A 15,458-nucleotide genomic window follows, 5' to 3' on the forward strand; every position below is an offset into this window, starting at 1 on the left:
AAAAGCAAAGTAAAGTTGGTTGTATTACATATTCAGGTAGCGAGATTAATGCAAGACAGAGCTAACCAGAGAGATAATACAATATCATGCACAACTACCTTCATTCATATTTGCAAACTTACTAAATACTGCACCAGTGACCACAAAAATATTCAGCTACATGTAACTTGTTGCAACGAAGACATTCACCTGATAAAAGCGCTTTTAGCCGCATATTTAACATTGGATATCGGTTTTGTGAATCAACTGTTATAACCTGTTAGCCAGAGCAGTCTGCCAGACTGACCTCATATCAGCAGTCAACCAATCATCTTCTGTGCAGCGTATGCGGGCATTGGTTGCTAACTAAGCGCTTTTAAATTCTTGATGAGGTACGCAACATCAACGCGGACGTGGTCTGCAACCTTCGCACATGCCGCACGTTCCGCACAACCCTTACGCAGGCCCATTTTTATGTGTACTCCACAGAAGTATAAAACAGCCTTAAGGCTAAGGTCAATCAGATAAAATTAATACACAAGTAAATACATAGGATATATACATGACATTTATGTACCAGTTTACTACTCTAATCCTCTACAACGCATTCCAGCTCTCTCTTCAGCTTTCATCGAGTCTACTCCCCTTCCCTCTGTCAGGAATTCTAGACCCATCACAGTTTGTGGGTCTCCCACTAGCCCCAGAAGATCTAAGCTGTTCCATCAGTATGAATGTGAGCCCCAGTTATGTCACATCAATAACCATTTCGCCTTAATGGGTAATTACACCCTAGATCACATTTTTTAGCTGTAAACATGTTTGTATGCCTACTTTATAATGAAACATTTTAATCCATGCCGTTATTTCAACACTTCTGAAATATCCATCCATCCATCCATTATCTATACCCACTTATCCTGAGCAGGGTCGCGGGGGATTCTGGAGCCTATCCCAGCATGCATTGGGCGAGAGACAGGAATACACCCTGGACAGGCCCACACACCATTCACTCACACACTCACAACTATGGGCAATTTAGAGTCTCCAATTAGCCTACCTATGTCTTTGGACTGTGGGAGGAAACCAGAGTACCCAGGGACACAGGGAAAACATACGAACTCCACACAGAAAGGCCCCAAGCCAAGATTTGAACCCAAAACCTTCTTGCTGTGAGGCGAGTGTTACCCACTGCACCACCATGCCACCCGACTTCTGAAATAATATTACTTAAAAAAAATAAAATAAAAAACTGGAAGAAAACATCTTGGTGCTGCCCTTCAATGTTTGAAAACTGCTTTCTGCATTCTGCTCTGACCCCACCCCAATCATGATATCTGAGTACCCATTTGGAGATGCTACTACATCATGTAGATGTCCATTTACTTTTTAATACGATGGAACACTACCAGTACCTGATTGGCTAGATTGGTTTCGGTCCAACGGTTTTCAAACCGAAGAAACCTGGCGACCTGTTCCTGAACTATTTCATATTCCACCTAAACAGTCCACTAAAATATGTTTCTGAAAACATTTGAGGTGAAAAATAGGCAATATAATTGCCAAATTTTGGTTCATATTTGATCTGCAAAGCTTTGTTTGACAGTTTGATTCTAGTTTCATGAGTCTACATTCTACAAATAATTTACATATGGAATATTTTATGAGATTGACACACCTACTCCACCCACCCCAGGATGTATTTTTCAGAATTCTGTAGTAGGTGGAGCCAGCTGAAACAGTGAGTGTGCAATTATTCTTTAAGGTGAATTTGTCTTGATCCTTTCTTTAGGCTAGTTTGGACTGTTGTAGGACTGGAAAGTTTTGGACTGTCACAATTTATTTTAATCACTTTTCAATTCACCATCTATCTTTCAGAGTGGAGATGATGAAGACTACAGGAGAATCTACACCAAGAAGATCAAGCCCAGGCTGAAGTCTGAGGACCTCGCAGAGGGAGTGGATGTGCGCACAGAACGTCACAGCAGCACTAGCACTGATGGAAGCACCATCACCACCATCACCCGTCGTATAACCACCTATACTGTGGATGTGCCAGGGGACTCCAGCCAGCAAATTGACCTCTCCAGCCCAGAGTTCAAGATTAAGGTCCCACGCCATGAGCTTTCGGGGGAAACAGATGCTGGTTCTACTCAGATCAGGGGGCCACATATTATCTTTGGAGGCACAAGTGGAACTGGGGAGGGTGCCTTTGCATCAGAGGACAACACATTTGTAGGTCCTCAAGTCTCTGGTTCCTCTGAGAAGCACTGGAGTATGAAGACCACCACTGTTGGCAGAGAGGTAGAGGGAGATGGCAAAGAGCTCAGATTCAAAGTTCCTGGCGTTGGCACGTCAAGTGGCAAGTTACAGGGGGAGTTCAGTGTCTCTGGAGGGACCCACCAAGATGAGAGCAGTATTCGGGTCCCAGGTACCAATGTGACAGTCACAGAGACTGTCCGACTCAGTGGAAGTAGGACCACAGCTGGTGACATGGAAATTACTTCCCCTGAATTAAAAAAGGGGTCAGTAAGTGTTTCTTTATCTGGACGATCCAAAGACCTACCATCTATTGACATTAGTAAAGTCAACACTAGAGTATCTGGCATGAGCATCAGCAGCAGTTCAGGGGTTATAAGTGGCAAAGGTTCTGGTGTGGACTTCAAAGACCATACTGGTGATGTAAGAGCATCAAAGGTTTCTGTGGAGCATGACATGAAAGGAGCATCATCTGGGAGTTTCAGTATCTCTGGACCTGAGGGACCTGTTCAAACACGCAAGATATCAGACATGGACATTAAATTAAAAGGACCCAGCTTCAAAGGAGGACTTTCATCTACCACTATATCGACAGAAATGACACCTCCCAATGTGGACATCAATGCTGCAGGTTTTTCCGAAGGTGCAGGAAAATTTAAGAGTGACATTTCCACAACAAAATTTAACATCGAGGCACCAAAAATAAAGGGAGATACTAATGCATCTATAAAAGGACTGAAAATTGAAACAAAAGATATCTCATTATCCAGTTCTGCCTCCAGAGGACAAAACATTGAAGGTCCTAATGTTAACATCAATATCAAAAAACCATCAGCAGCAGTTGCTTCTCCAGGGGCAGATCTGAATGTTAGTGGTTTTGAAAGTGAACTCAAAGGAATGAAAGGTGGAATCAAAATGCCTTCTATTAGCCTTAAAGGAGAAAGCACTGACATTAAAATGAGGGGCCCAGACATGGGAGACATCAGCATCCCGAAGGTAGACATTAGCATTCCAGACATCACAGATCCAAAGGCTGACATCAAGGTACCTAAACTAAAAGGACACATCTCATCAACATCTAAAACAGAAAATGTAATCGAAGATATTACAATTGCAGGACCAGATATTAACATCAAAGCACCAGAAGGACAAGTAAAGATCCCTGGCATCAAAGTTAAAGGGCCCAGTATTAAAGGACCGAAAATAGCTGTGACAAAATCTGATACTGGAAAAAAGGACTTAAAGATTGAAGGAGATATTAAAGCCCGAACGGCAGACATCAAACCACGGGACAGAGAAGCCAAAGACATAGGCATAGAAAACCCTGATCTCAAGCTCACCACAATTAAAATACCTTCATTTGGAGTAAAAGGACAAGGAACAGATGGCTGCGAAGTAGACATGAATATCAAAGGGCCAAGAGTGAAAGATGTGGATGTGTCAGTACCAAAGATTAAAGGTGAAATCAAAGTTCCAAAAGGTGATACTGAAGGTCCAGATATTGACCTTGAAGGCACTGCAGGTGGATTCAAGATGCCCAAAATCAAAATTCCATCATTTGGATTGAAAGGTCCAAAAATTGAGGGTCCTGATATTGATGTTGATCTGCCCAAGGCTGAAATTGATGTCAAAGGCCCAAAGGTTGATGTTGAAGGACCGGAACTTGACATTGAAGGACCTGATGGCAAGATCAAGGGACCAAAATTCAAAATGCCACCCATGTCTGGACCCAAAATTTCAAGGCCCGATGTGGATTTCAACCTTAAAGGACCTAAACTGAAAGGAGACATTGATGTGTCAGTGCCGAAGATTGAAGGTGAAATCAAAGCTCCAAAAGTTGATATTGAGGGTCCAGATTTCAACATTGAAAATACTAGTGGTGGATTCAAGATGCCCAAAATCAAAATTCCATCATTTGGATTGAAAGGTCCCAAAATTGAGGGTCCTGATATTGATGTTGATCTGCCCAAAGCTGAAATTGATGTCAAAGGCCCAAAGATTGATGTTGAAGGACCAGAACTTGACATTGAAGGACCTGATAGCAAAATCAAGGGACAAAAATTCAAAAAGCCACAAATATCTGGACCTAAAATCTCAGTGCCCGACATGGATTTCAATCTTAAAGGACCAAAACTGAAAGGAGATGTGGATGTGTCAGTACCAAAAATTGAAGGTGAAATCAAAGGTCCAAAAGTTGATATTGAGGGTCCAGATGTCAACAGTGAAGGTATTAGCGGTGGATTCAAGATGCCCAAAATCAAAATTCCATCGTTTGGATTGAAAGGTCACAAAATTGAGGGTCCTGATGTTGATGTTGATCTGCCCAAAGCTGAAATTGATGTCAAAGTCCCAAAGGTTGATGTTGAAGGACCAGAACTTGACATTGAAGGACCTGATGGCAAGATCAAAGGACCAAAATTCAAAATGCCATCCATGTCTGGACCCAAAATATCAGTGCCTGATATGGATTTCAATCTTAAAGGACCTAAACTGAAAGGAGATGTCAATGTGTCAGTGCCAAAGATTGAAGGTGAAATCAAAGTTCCAAAAGGTGATATTGAAGGTCCAGATATTGACCTTGAAGGCACTGCAGGTGGATTCACGATGCCCAAAATCAAAATGCCATCATTTGGAATGAAAGGTCCCAAAATTGAGGGTCCTGGTGTTGACGTTAATCTGCCCAAAGCTGAAATTGATGTCAAAGGCCCTAAACTTGATATTGAAGGACCGGAACTTGACATTGAAGGACCTGATGGCAAGATCAAGGGACCAAAATTCAAAATGCCATCCATGTCTGGACCCAAAATCTCAAGGCCTGATGTGGATTTCAACCTTAAAGGACCTAAACTGAAAGGAGATGTTGATGTGTCAGTGCCGAAGATTGAAGGTGAAATCAAAGTTCCAAAAGGTGATATTGAAGGTCCAGATATTGACCTTGAAGGCACTGCAGGTGGATTCAAGATGCCCAAAATCAAAATGCCATCATTTGGAATGAAAGGTCCCAAAATTGAGGGTCCTGATGTTGACGTTAATCTGCCCAAAGCTGAAATTGATGTCAAAGGCCCAAAACTTGATATTGAAGGACCGGAACTTGACATTGAAGGACCTGATGGCAAGATCAAGGGACCAAAATTCAAAATGCCATCCATGTCTGGACCCAAAATCTCAAGGCCTGATGTGGATTTCAACCTTAAAGGACCTAAACTGAAAGGAGACGTTGATGTGTCAGTGCCGAAGATTGAAGGTGAAATCAAAGTTCCAAAAGGTCATATTGAAGGTCCAGATATTGACCTAGAAGGCACTGCAGGTGGATTCAAGATGCCCAAAATGAAAATGCCATCATTTGGAATGAAAGGTCCCAAAATTGAGGGTCCTGATGTTGACGTTAATCTGCCCAAAGCTGAAATTGATGTCAAAGGCCCAAAACTTGATATTGAAGGACCAGAACTTGACATTGAAGGACCTGATGGCAAGATCAAAGGACCAAAATTCAAAATGCCAGCCATATCTGGACCCAAAATCTCAATGCCTGATGTGGATTTCAATCTTAAAGGACCTAAACTAAAAGGAGATGTGGATGTGTCAGTGCCAAAGATTGAAGGTGAAATCAAAGTTCCAAAAGGTCATATTGAAGGTCCAGATATTGACCTTGAAGGCACTGCAGGTGGATTCAAGATTCCCAAAATCAAAATGCCATCATTTGGAATGAAAGGTCCCAAGATTGAGGGTCCTGATGTTGACGTAAATCTGCCCAAAGCTGAAATTGATGTCAAAGGCCCAAAACTTGATATTGAAGGACCGGAACTTGACATTGAAGGACCTGATGGCAAGATCAAAGGACCAAAATTCAAAATGCCAGCCATATCTGGACCCAAAATCTCAATGCCTGATGTGGATTTCAATCTTAAAGGACCTAAACTGAAAGGAGATGTGGATGTGTCAGTGCCAAAGATTGAAGGTGAAATCAAAGTTCCAAAAGGTCATATTGAAGGTCCAGATATTGACCTTGAAGGCACTGGAGGTGGATTCAAGATGCCCAAAATCAAAATGCCATCATTTGGAATGAAAGGCCCCAAAATTGAGGGTCCTGATATTGACGTTAATCTGCCCAAAGCTGAAATTGATGTCAAAGGCCCAAAACTTGATATTGAAGGACCGGAACTTGACATTGAAGGACCTGATGGCAAGATCAAAGGACCAAAATTCAAAATGCCAGCCATATCTGGACCCAAAATCTCAATGCCTGATGTGGATTTCAATCTTAAAGGACCTAAACTGAAAGGAGATGTGGATGTGTCAGTGCCAAAGATTGAAGGTGAAATCAAAGTTCCAAAAGGTGATATTGAAGGTCCAGATATTGACCTTGAAGGCACTGGAGGTGGATTCAAGATGCCCAAAATCAAAATGCCATCATTTGGAATGAAAGGTCCCAAAATTGAGGGTCCTGATGTTGATGTTAATCTTCCCAAACCTGAAATTGATGTCAAAGGCCCAAAGCTTGATTTTGAAGGACCAGAACTTGACATTGAAGGACCTCATGGCAAAATCAAGAGCCCAAAATTCAAAATGCCATCCATATCTGGACCTAAAATTTCAATGCCTGATGTGGATTTCAATCTTAAAGGACCTAAACTGAAAGGAGATGTGGATGTTTCAGTGCCAAAGATTGAAGGTGAAATCAAAGTTCCAAAAGGTGATATTGAAGGTCCGGATATTGACCTTGAAGGCACTGGAGGTGGATTCAAGATGCCCAAAATCAAAATGCCATCATTTGGATTGAAAGGTCCCAAAATTGAGGGTCCTGATGTTGATGTTAATCTTCCCAAACCTGAAATTGATGTCAAAGGCCCAAAACTTGATTTTGAAGGACCAGAACTTGACATTGAAGGACCTCATGGCAAAATCAAGAGCCCAAAATTCAAAATGCCAACCATATCTGGACCTAAAATTTCAATGCCTGATGTGGATTTCAATCTTAAAGGACCTAAACTGAAAGGAGATGTGGATGTGTCAGTGCCAAAGATTGAAGGTGAAATCAAAGTTCCAAAAGGTCATATTGAAGGTCCAGATATTGACCTTGAAGGCACTGCAGGTGGATTCAAGATGCCCAAAATCCACATGCCATCATTTGGAATGAAAGGTCCCAAAATTGAGGGTCCTGATGTTGACGTTAATCTGCCCAAAGCTGAAATTGATGTCAAAGGCCCAAAACTTGATATTGAAGGACCGGAACTTGACATTGAAGGACCTGATGGCAAGATCAAAGGACCAAAATTCAAAATGCCAGCCATATCTGGACCCAAAATCTCAATGCCTGATGTGGATTTCAATCTTAAAGGACCTAAACTGAAAGGAGATGTGGATGTGTCAGTGCCAAAGATTGAAGGTGAAATCAAAGTTCCAAAAGGTGATATTGAAGGTCCAGATGTTGACCTTGAAGGCACTGGAGGTGGATTCAAGATGCCTAAAATCAAAATGCCATCATTTGGCTTGAAAGGTCCCACAATTGAGGGTCCTGATGTTGATGTTAATCTTCCCAAACCTGAAATTGATGTCAAAGGCCCAAAGCTTGATTTTGAAGGACCAGAACTTGACATTGAAGGACCTCATGGGAAAATCAAGAGCCCAAAATTCAAAATGCCAGCCATGTCTGGACCCAAAATCTCAATGCCTGATGTGGATTTCAATCTTAAAGGACCTAAACTGAAAGGAGACGTGGATGTGTCCGTGCCAAAGATTGAAGGTGAAATCAAAGCTCCAAAGGTTGAAATTGGTGGTGCAGATGGTAATGTTGATGTTCCAGAAGGTGGATTCAAGATGCCTAAGTTCAGAATGCCTAAATTTGGATTTAAAGGTCATAAAGTGGAGGGCCCCGATATTGACCTTAATCTCCCTAAAGCTGACATTAATGTGAAAGGGCCAAAGGTTGATATTCATAGTCCTGATATTGATATTGAAGTACCTGAAGGTAAAGTGAAAGGAACAAAGTTCAGGTTGCCATCTTTATCAAGTCCAAAGATCACCATGCCTGATGTTGATCTCAACCTGAAAGGGCCAAAAATCAAGGGTGATGTGGATGTGTCAGGACCAAAGTTTGAAGGTGATGTCAAAGGACCAAAAGTTGACATTCATGGGTCGGATGTAGATGTGAAGAGTCCTGAAGGAGGATTTAAAATGCCAAAATTCAGGATGCCCAAATTTGGATTTAAAGGTCATAAGGTTGAGGGTCCGGACATTGATGTGAACCTTCCAAAAGCTGAAATTGATATCAAAACACCCAAAGGTAATATTGAAGGATCAGATGTAAACATTGAAGGTCCTGAAGGTGGATTCAAGATGCCTAAAATGAAAATGCCATCGTTTGGACTGAAAGGTCCCAAAATTGAAGGTCCTGATGTTGATGTCAGTCTGCCCAAAGCTGAAATTGATGTCAAAGGCCCAAAACTTGATTTTGAAGGACCAGAACTTGACATGGAAGGACCTCATGGCAAAATCAAGAGCCCAAAATTCAAAATGCCAGCCATATCTGGACCCAAAATCTCAATGCCTGATGTGGATTTCAATCTTAAAGGACCTAAACTGAAAGGAGATGTGGATGTGTCAGTGCCAAAGATTGAAGGTGAAATCAAAGTTCCAAAAGGTCATATTGAAGGTCCAGATATTGACCTTGAAGGCACTGCAGGTGGATTCAAGATGCCCAAAATCCACATGCCATCATTTGGAATGAAAGGTCCCAAAATTGAGGGTCCTGATGTTGACGTTAATCTTCCCAAACCTGAAATTGATGTCAAAGGCCCAAAGCTTGATATTGAAGGACCAGAACTTGACATTGAAGGACCTGATGGCAAGATCAAAGGACCAAAATTCAAAATGCCAGCCATATCTGGACCTAAAATCTCAATGCCTGATGTGGATTTCAATCTTAAAGGACCTAAACTGAAAGGAGATGTCGATGTATCAGTGCCAAAGATTAAAGGTGAAATCAAAGTTCCAAAAGGTGATATTGAAGGTCCAGATATTGACCTTGAAGGCACTGGAGGTGGATTCAAGATGCCCAAAATGAAAATGCCATCATTTGGATTGAAAGGTCCCAAAATTGAGGGTCCTGATGTTGATGTTAATCTTCCCAAACCTGAAATTGATGTCAAAGGCCCAAAGCTTGATTTTGAAGGACCAGAACTTGACATTGAAGGACCTCATGGCAAGATCAAAGGACCAAAATTCAAGATTCCAGCCATGTCTGGACCCAACATCTCAATGCCTGATGTGGATTTCCATCTTAAAGGACCTAAATTGAAAGGAGACGTGGATGTGTCAGTGCCAAAGATTGAAGGTGAAATCAAAGTCCCAAAAGCTGACATTGAAGGTCTTGATGTTAATCTGGAAGCACCTGAAGGTGGATTTAAGATGCCAAAGATCAAAATGCCCACGTTTGGAGGGAAAGGTTTTCAGACTGAATTGCCAGACATTGACATCTCTGGTCCAAAGATTGAAGGGGATATTCAAGTGCCAGATGTTGATATTGCGGGGCCTGAAGGTAAAATCAAAGGCCCGAAGTTTGGGATTCCAGCCGTCTCTGGTCCAAATGTCAAAATGCCAGGATTTAATATCAGGGGTCCAAAAATAGAAGGTGATATTAAAGGGCCAAACATAGACATGAATCCTCCAGACTTGCACATGGAGAGCCGTGATCTTAACATTGAAGGACCTGAAACAAATGTTAAGGGGCCCAAATTCAAAATGCCAAAGATATCAGGGCCTAACATCAAAATGCCTGAATTTAATCTTAACCTGAAAGGACCAAAACTAGAGGGTGACATAAAAGGACCTGATGTTGATCTGGAAGCACCTGATGTCAACATTGAAGGTACAGAGTTTGATATCAAAGGTGATGCCAAACTAAAAATGCCTAAGATGGTAGACCCAACGATTGATATTGACAGTCCCAGTTTCAGCATTGAAAAGCCAGAGGTACATTTCCCCAAATTCAAAGGGCCTAAATTTGGAATTAAGGTTCCTAAAATAGAAGGACCAGAAGTGGAGCTTCCTTCGGGTAAGTTTGATGTTAAAGCACCCAGTGCTGGCATTGATCTCCAAGCTCCTGATGTCAACATAGAAGGGCCTGATGCAAATATTAAAATGCCTAAAATCAAGATGCCCAAATTCCACTTAGGCAAGAGTCCTAAAGCAGATGCTAAACTGCCTGAAGCTGATGTTAATCTTGAAAGCCCTGACATTGATATTAATCTAAAAGGAAAAAAGGGCAAGTTTAAAATGCCAAAAATGAAAGGGAAGGTAAAAAAGCCTGATGTCAATATTGATGCTAGTGCACCTGACATTGATTTGGACGTTGACTCACCGGAGCTCCATCTGAAAGGTCCCAAGGTAAAGAAACCATTATTTGGGAAGTTGCATTTTCCTGATGTTGAGTTTGACATAAAATCTCCAAAGGTTAAGAGTGACAGCTCCCTCTCAGGCACTTTAAAGACCTCAGATATGGACCTGCCTTCAGCAAGCCTTAAAGCAGATGTAAAAGGTTCAGATGTTGACCTTCCAGATGTTAATTTGGAAGGTCCTGATGTGAAAATGAAAAAACCCAAAATCAAATTTCCCAAGGGGAAGATCAAGCTTGATGGACCTGATGCCGACTTTGAAGGACTTGGAGGAAAGTTACAGGATCCTGGATTTAAGATACCTGCTGTGGATATTAAGGCCCCAAAGTTTTCTGCCCCTGATTTAAGTTTGAAGGAACCTAAGATCAAGGGAGAAACAGATCTGTCCTTTGACTTGAAGGGACCAAAGGTTAACATAGAAGGTCTTAATATTGAAGGATCTGAAGGAAATCTTAAGGGGTCAGGATTGAAGATGCCTTCCTTGGACATTAAAGCGCCAAAAATATCTGTACCTGATTTCAATTTGAAGGGACCCAAGATTAAAGGTGACTTGGATGTTTCTGGGGGAATAAAGGGTCCCACAGTTTATGCAGAGGGTCCCAGTGTAGACCTGGAAGGACCAGAGGGTACCATTAAAGGTCCAGGATTGAAGATGCCATCACTTAACATCAAGGCACCCAAGATAACTGTACCAGATATTGACCTAAACCTTAAAGGACCCAAAGTTAAGGGAGACATGGATGTTTCAGGCAAAATAAAGGGCCCCACTGCTGACCTAGAAGGACCTCACATAGACTTTGGTAGTTCTGATGGTAAGACTAAAGGTCCATCATTCAAGATACCATCTCTTGACATTAATGCTCCAAAGATTACTCCACCAGATATCAGCTTGAAGGCCCCCAAGACCAAAGGTGAAGTTGACATAACAGGGGATTTGAAAGTTCCATGTGTACATATCGAGGGGTCAGATGTAGACATCAAGGGGCCTGATGGAAAGATAAAGGGTCCCGATTTTAAGATGCCCTCCCTTGATATAAAAGCACCAAAGATCTCTCTTCCTGATGTTAATCTCAATGTTGAAGGATCAAAGATAAAAGGAGACATGGACCTTTCTGGAGATGCAAATTTTGAGTGTCCAAATGTTGAAATTGAAGGAGATGGTAGTGGAATAAAAATGCCCAAAATGAAAATGCCAAAGATTGGGTTTAAAGGTCCTAATGTTCAAGGCTCAGATGTGGACATGAACATCCCTACAGCTAATATTGATGTCAAAGTTCCAAAAGTTGATATTAAAGGTCCAGAGCTAGAAATCGAAGGACCTGATGGCAAAGTTGAGGGACCAAAATTTAGTATGACATCTATATCTGGTCCAAAGATTTCATTGCCTGATTTGGACTTCAGTGTAAAAGGCCCAAAAGTGAAGGGAGATGTGGATGTTGACATTAAAGGTCCAAAAGTAGACACTGAAGGACCACAATTAGAAGTGGAAGGACCAGAGGGTGGAATGAAAATGCCTCAAATAAAGATGCCGAAATTTGGGTTTAAAAGTCCAAAAGTAGATGGTCCAGAAATTGACTTATCAGGTCCAACCATTGAAGGCCAAATCAAAAGGCCACAAGGAGAAATAAAGGGTCCTGGCATAGATATGAAGACACCAGAACTAGATTTGGAAGCACCAGAATTAAAAGGAAAGAAATCAAAATTCAAGATGCCGAAGTTTAGTTTTGGAAGCCCAAAACTGGAGGGTGCTGACATTGATGTCAACATGAAAGGCCCAAAAATCAGTGGTGGCCTTGACACTTCTGGATGTGAGATATCTGGAGACTTACAAGGGCCAAGCCTGAAAGTAGATACTCCAGAGTTGAGCCTAAAAGGACCACACATCACAGGTGGAGGGCTGGACATCAAAGCGGAGACAGGAGTTGACCCAGAAGTGTCAGGTGGAATGGAATACCCTGAGGGCAAGGTCACTTTTCCTAAGATCAAAGTTCCCAAGTTTGGTATCTCCATGCCTCAATTGGAAGGTCCTGAGATGGGGGTAGACATTGGAACAGGAGGTGCAGCTGGTATCAACATCCAAAAATCCAAACATCCAAACATCAACATCCAAAGCTCTTCGCCTAGCGGTCATATCAGCACCCAGGATCTTGATATACACAGCCCTGAGATAAAGACCAGTGGGGGGGTAAAAGCTAAAGTAAAGATGCCCAAATTCTTTGGCAAGTCAAAAAGCAAGGGAAGCAGTGCAAGTGATCTGAGCTTTCATGGGCCAGAGGTGGAACTATCACATGAAACAGGTGTGAAAAGCTCCAAAGGACTGAGTGTGAGCTCTGGAGAACTGCTTGGTGGCAAAATCGAAGGAGGTGCAGGATTACATGTGTCACCTAAGAGCAAGTCTGCCTCACTAGATCTGTTCAAGAAATCAAGACATCGCTCCTCCTCACTGAGTGATGAGGGAGGTCTAGCTTCTCCCTCCTCCCCAGGTGGGCACTTACAAGCTGAGGGTGGAGATGTCTCCCTGGATGCAGGGGGAATTAATGTCAAGGGAAAGAAGGGAAAGTTGAAGTTTGGCACTTTTGGTGGTTTTGGCTCCAAGTCCAAAGGCTCCTATGAAGTGACATTTGGTGAAGAGGGTGAAGCAAGAGTAGAGGGAAGTGGAGGTGTTTCTCTCCCATCCAAGAAGTCTAGAATCTCCTCATCCTCCAGCAGCGATAGTGGAGCTAAAGCAGGCTTCCGATTCCCCCGTGTTGAATTAGCCATGTCACCAAAGAAATAATTCAAAGTGGCCCTTTGTGTCTGATCCTGCTCCCCCCCTCCCCACCACCCCAATTCCATCCACCCATACTTTGCTTGTGATCTCCATTACCAAAGTCCCATCACTATCACCTCTAATGTTTTAAGCTGAGGCAAAAAAATCAGGCTGATTTTCAAAACTTATCTCCAGTACAACATTTATGCACTGTTACAGAAATAATCAGACAACGTGCCTATTGCCTTTCAGTTATCCACCAAATATTTACCTTAACTAATCACACTGGAGTATTTCTTTTTAGTTTTGAAAGTCAACCTTTTAACTGTAAATAGGAAATAATCAGTTTTGTATTTTTGAAACCTTTTTTTGTACATATTTTATTGAACATATGCAATTTCACTTATTTCTTCCCTCCCTACGCAAGGCCTTGTGTGCAAATGTTCAAAGTAACAAAAGTTTAGTTTCAGTTTATTTCAGTACTTAAAAAATAATATTAGTCATGCTATTTTTGTATCTTTGAAATGTAATAAAGAAATTAGTAAGTGGTCTGTATCACAAAAAAAGCAATACTATGATTTAAATTGTTCTTTACAAGGATGTGTGTCTATACACACACATAAATGCAGAGCAACATCAATTTTTATGTATAAACAAATGATTTATTTGCCTTTGTTTTGGAGCTTAAATATTGTAACCCATGCTGAAAAATGTATACTTTTCATAGTGCTCATTTTTACATTTTCTATTAGAGTAACAATGCTGGTAGTGACCATAATTGCAAAGAGAATCAATGATGCGTTTGTACAAACTAATGAACTACTGTTAGGACTAAGTTGCACTAGAATACTGCCACACATAAAACAATGACTACATTGCATGGAAAACATAGATGAACAGAATGGGAGAGCAAATAACAAATGTGGATTTGAGATCAACAAGGTATAAAAACAAGACTGCATGGCAGTGTCCTAGTGTGACATCAGGGTGGTTCCTATGGTCATTTGTATAATATAATATTTTCATGTTTTGTCTTTTATAATGTGTCATGAGGAAATATAGTACATATTCAAAATGAATACAGTTTTTTCAAATGTGGATTTGAATAGACAGCAAATTATAGCTCCCATGGTGTCAAATGTCTACTGAGGAATCATATAATGTGATGAAATGCAGCCTTAGAGCTTTGTGGCCTGAAATGCATTGACTTAGCTGTAGTCAGCACAAGACTGAGAGCTGATCTGCAACTACACTACTATTCCCTCCAAACCTTCACTTGCCTTGTGGTGAATCTCTTCCTCTCTCTCTCTCTATCTCTCCAAGAAAGGCTGTAGTGGTTTTTGGTGGTGAGGGTGTATGGAAGTGTTAGCTGTGATGCTCTGTTGTAATGCCACTTATATGTAGAATGAATTTATTATATAATGCTCCCTGCAAGTCAGTGCTTTCACTTAGGGGTGAACATATGTAATATCTAATTTCCCAGTAACAACTAATTGATTTCATTTAGACATTGGGATGTGGAAATGTTTTTGTTTGTCTTTTTCTTTAAATGATTCAGCTACAAAACAGACTACAAATAAACTGTTCAATTAACCTCATTCTGCTGTTTTTTTGGTCTTTTTTTCCCTTGAAAGTAGGCAGTTACTGTGCATGGTTTCCAATGCCCTTAAGTTTCAAAAAATGTAAAATTGATTATGTGATTATTCAAGCCATTATTACTGTTTGCATTAAGAGGATACCATTGTAATGTGGCAGTGTTATATAACGGGTAAGGAACTGGGCTTATAATCTAAAGGTTGCAGGTTTGATTCCACGTTAGGACCCTGCCCTTGTACCCTTGAGTAAAATCTAAAGTGCTTCAGTGAATATCCAGCTGTATAATGGATGCTATGTAAATAACATTTTTTTGAAAAGCCACTCTGGATTTTGTATTGAAAATATAATGTGGTGGACTAACATACACTCACAGTATCATGAGCAATAATTTATGAGGTTTCAACTTAAAGTTGGTAAACTTGGTAGAATGTGAATCTGTGTATGTGTTTGTGTGTAAAACATACAATGAAGAATTTTAACACAGT

The 15,458-nt window shown here is 41.1% G+C and overlaps 1 protein-coding gene across 7 annotated transcripts in view; it reads left to right on the forward strand.

Annotated features, from left to right (window-relative positions):
• ahnak (AHNAK nucleoprotein) overlaps positions 1–14,975 on the forward strand; it is a 47,059-nt gene extending 32,084 nt beyond the window's left edge. For 5 of the 7 annotated variants that reach the window (XM_064328140.1, XM_064328144.1, XM_064328141.1 and 2 more), the window contains one exon: positions 1,855–14,975. In XM_064328140.1, coding sequence (XP_064184210.1) covers positions 1,855–13,404 — 11,550 coding nt within the window. In that variant the 3' untranslated portion in view covers positions 13,405–14,975. The remainder of the gene's footprint in view (positions 1–1,854) is intronic. The other 2 variants (XM_064328145.1, XM_064328146.1) reach the window with 2 other exon arrangements.
• Positions 14,976–15,458: the final 483 nt, after the last annotated feature.

The sequence above is a fragment of the Anguilla rostrata genome, chromosome 3, assembly GCF_018555375.3.
Source record: "Anguilla rostrata isolate EN2019 chromosome 3, ASM1855537v3, whole genome shotgun sequence".
Taxonomy (NCBI): Eukaryota; Metazoa; Chordata; class Actinopteri; order Anguilliformes; family Anguillidae; genus Anguilla; species Anguilla rostrata.